This window comes from Schistosoma mansoni, chromosome 3 (assembly GCF_000237925.1).
Source record: "Schistosoma mansoni strain Puerto Rico chromosome 3, complete genome".
Taxonomy (NCBI): Eukaryota; Metazoa; Platyhelminthes; class Trematoda; order Strigeidida; family Schistosomatidae; genus Schistosoma; species Schistosoma mansoni.
The window spans coordinates 15154283-15158541 of NC_031497.1; the positions used below are offsets into that span (position 1 = coordinate 15154283).

Genomic DNA, 4259 nt, shown 5'->3' on the forward strand with positions numbered 1-4259 from the left:
GAGAACATTCAGCTAAAGTGCGTGCAGCAAAACCAATGACTACAGAATCAATGTCGAAAACTTACAGAACTTTAGAGAATACTTTAAAGAGAATACTTTAGAGAATTATTCTCCTACACAAGTTTGACTAGAGAGTGACATTAAATTTCGCATTAGCAAATAATCAGTTAACAGAGTGTTAGAAGAGAGAGTCATGAAATAAAGAAGCACCTAAAAATAAAGTTATTCCCACTTTTCCTAGAAATTAAACAATAGAAACAAGGTTGAAGAAGCGCCTTATTTGATGGCTAACGTTAAGCGCACTTGTGCCGACTTGGTAAGCAGCCCCCACGTAGTAGTCTTTCTGAGTGTCTGTTCTCGAAATATGCACAATCAGTTTTCCTTGATTTGATTTTTATTTGTACATAGCTATTCAAACATGCTTATGACACAGTGACAATTTCGATATCAACTCATGCGTTTGTATACAAACGCGAAATTCTATGTGAGCTTCCCCCAAAATGATAAAATCTCCACAACATTCTGAAAGTTCGGTATCTGTCAATCATTTTGTATCCTGTTCTCACATTTTACACAGTATAAAAAGCCATTTGATGTCATTTTAATTCTTAACGCTTAGAAGTCTATACCGTGTCTTAGATACATAAAAGGTTCCTAACAGGTTTTTTGTTCGCGGTTAACGTGGTATGCATAAGTGGCAGTATCACAGCCGTCACACAATTAAATGAAATGGCAATTTTTTGTGTGGCGCATATATATATGGTGCCCCTTAGTACCAATACTTATGTTCAAATAAATAAATAATAAATAAGGATAATCTTGGTGGCAGCGGGGGTGTCAGTGCTTTTGAATATTCACTGATCAAAAAGTTATGGTTGAAGTTAATCAACCTTAACAAATTTCTGACCCGTAGACGAAACGATTTGAAAATGGCTTCAGTGACTCCATTTTTAGGACTTTTAGTCTTTCTTTAGGTCCTTGATTTGGTTTTCTGTTTTATTTCTCATATCAGTAGTTGATGTCGCCTTCCACCCAATTACTTCATGCAAGCTCCAATTTGTATTTTTGACTGGATAACTAAATGTAGTTTTACGATCTCGTCTGTCGACTATTTTCTTGTGAGATTTGTGGACACTGAATGACTTCAAATCGGCACTTTAACCCTGTTCGGTCTGGGCGTCCAGGCAGTATTTCAGCCCTCATAAGTCGAATGAACTGTGGCGCATGTATATTTGGTACCTTCTTGTACCAATGTTTGCGTTTAAGTAAGTAAACAAATAAACTTCAGTAACCACGATGTGTGCCTTAACCATCAAGTTATCACTAGTAACTAACGCGACATCTCGTCTAATTTGACGTGCAAATCATAGGTTCTATATTACATTTTAACTTATAAGTAAATTTCTCGTATCGTAAGAGCGATATTTTGTTTTTCACGTGTTTCGACTTCAGATTGATTTCGAGTTTAACGAAGCAAAATACGACTCGAGTAATCCTTTGGTTTTACCTGGGAAAAATGAATCTCGATCTAAAGGAAAACGTCAATTGGACAGTAATCAAATCGTGCAACACCAAATTTTATCAAAGAAACGACGAAAAGAACTGTTACGAAAAGTATCTCAAAAGGAGAAGAAATTATCGGTAACAGAAATTTCTATATATTTTGTGCTTAGCGTTCAGAGCTGTGGAGGGAATTAGAAGAGTATAAAAAATCTGAAACCACCCAACACATTTCTGTCTTACCTCTGTTCAACAAACCTAAAAAGTCAGAAAAAAAGCTAACCAAGTAAACCTGTTATTCTTATTTCCAATCCTTCAGTTGCAACATTAGGGGAAAGTCTTGGAAACAACAGTGTAATGACCTATCGGATATTTCCAAATCTACAGACGAATATAGCAGTGATGAGTCTGTTTCGATAGACGAGGCTCCTTTTACGCCAGCGGCCCCAGAACAGGATCCTACTAACGACAAAGTCGGAGAAGTCACACAAACCATTGTTGGACACAAGCATGAAAACAAACCTCTTGAGGCAGAAAAAGTTTCCAAACCTGCCCGGTTTGTTCTTGTTTCAAGAACACCTGAGGTAGTAGCAGCTCGTCTCGCTTTGCCTATTTTGTCTGATGAGGCAACTATAATGGAAAGTATCAGTGAAAACGATTGCGTCATAATATGTGGAGCTACAGGCTGTGGTAAAACTACACAAATCCCACAGTTTCTATATGAAGCGGGATATGCTATGTATGTGTTCCTAATTGTTTTTTAGTGGGGTATATAATATATTTTTAGCATTTTCTTGGTATTAAATGGAGCGAAACGCTTGGTTTACATTACAATGCTAGTTAACATAATACTCCTGTAGACATATATTTTCCATATCACTATATATACGAATGTACAGCTTAAGTAAATGATTTCATCGAAAAGAAAATTTTCTTCGCTGAATTCTCTTTTTCTTAATACTGATAACTTGAGATCACGAAAAAGTGTATTATTCGTGACGCAATTTTCATAATTTGGGTATCTTTGAGCTGAAACCACAATCGAAAAGTTCCATAACAGATTTCCCATTATTCGGTACATTCCAGTAGTCACCAGTTCATAAATTTTTTGGCACTGATTATAGTTCTTTGGTGTTTTTCCCTAACATTACTTATGTAGTTCTTGTTTATGACTTGACAAGTTTGAGTTTTCGCATTCTCAAACTCAACTTCAATTGAATCAATTTTTATCCGAGTAAACTAATTAGTTTTTTCTGAGCGACTAGTGTTAATGTTAGAAGTAGGGTAATTGCCAAAGATGGCAGATTGGTTGATGAGCTCCGAAGTTTTCATCGAATTGAGATGTTACGTATGCCTAACCGTAGCCTAACTTGACAAGCACTGCTTTGTACTGCAAAACTAAAATGAAAGAAAGAGATTGAATGAAGTCGTTTCATCGTTTAGATCACAGACTGAACTTGGACAATCAATCAAAACCAGGACTCTCTCAACAGTGCCCATCCACAATTTCACTGGGGATTGAACCCGAGACCTTCGGATCTCGCAGTGAGCACTTCACGTCTAGACCACTGGGACGACATCCAATAGTGTACATGTCTAACTTGAATTAATTTGCAATATTATGCGACGATCGTCCTCTGTCTGCCATGTCCCACTGTCACTTCATAAGACTGAAAATTATTCTACTAAACGTACAAGAACACCTTGAAAATATCACAGAATACACGACAATAAGAATTAAATTTGTTCCTTAATCATCGATGTTTAATCTAGAATCTTCATAAATCAGATAACTACTTCACCATGAATCCGTTAGCTGAAGTCATCGTAACAAGAAATAACTTGTCCTCAGAGTCTAATATTAAACCTCCTAAAAAAGTTTGAAACAGATTTTATAAGTCAAACATGATCAGTTAGTCAGCTACAACGTAGGACCAAACACGTATATGCACCGGTTTAAGTCGCCATACCTCATTAGCACAACAAGATGAACACCGAACTCATAGTAGTCACTTCCATAATGCTAATATATAAAAGGAAGGTTGTATATAAGGATATAGTACAGGAAAAAAGGTAGATATGAAGCAATTTTAATCTCAAGGTTTATGGGAAGACAGAGAGTGTATATACCTACGCCATTGTGATCGATTCTGAGCCATGTCACACAGAGTATCCAACCATCAGTTACAATAGTCGTGCGAACCTCAATCAAGTAGTCTGCACCTACCAACATGGCTCACACTAGAAGTTAGTGACTCCAAGGACTGGTGCCACGTTTTGGTTTGGCCGCCCTTAACTCTCTTCCAACCATCCCCTATACTGCCCCCAAATGCCCTGGTACGGCCGAGAGTGGGGAGAGTCTACTCTCCCTCTCGAAATGCTCGCACATGGCCAGCGAATATATAGCCTCTGCCAGGGAAGTCCTACTCACTGCCTTCTCGTGGCGGGGGTGTTGTTTACGAAAGTGAGAGGACGAAAAGCGAATGTCCGGCGCTTTAACCGGGTTGGTGGACACGGAGGGTCCACCTAGGGGAGTTGGAAAACCCTGATTCCAAACCAATGGTGCACATGGGCTCCAGTATCCTGATGGAACGAATGGCGGACGAACCTGTCATTGGTCAACGGCTACCATGGGACTGCATCTCCTCACGATGCTCCATTGCCTTGTGGATCAAACCTTTTGGTCAAAGGCTCGGGGTGTGGCCCCCTAAGAAAAACCACCTGCTTCGGTTTGGGCACCCGGGCAGTATCACAGCCCA

The 4259-nt window shown here is 38.9% G+C and overlaps 1 protein-coding gene across 1 annotated transcript in view; it reads left to right on the forward strand.

Annotated features, from left to right (window-relative positions):
• Positions 1 to 283: 283 nt before the first annotated feature.
• Positions 284 to 4259, forward strand: part of Smp_123500 (putative atp-dependent RNA helicase) — a gene marked incomplete at both ends in the record, with an annotated part of 23537 nt that continues 19561 nt past the window's right edge. Inside the window, 4 exons of the mRNA XM_018799377.1 lie at positions 284 to 316; positions 1453 to 1641; positions 1674 to 1786; positions 1820 to 2239. Of these exons, the coding sequence (XP_018651171.1) occupies positions 284 to 316; positions 1453 to 1641; positions 1674 to 1786; positions 1820 to 2239 (755 nt within the window). The remainder of the gene's footprint in view (positions 317 to 1452; positions 1642 to 1673; positions 1787 to 1819; positions 2240 to 4259) is intronic.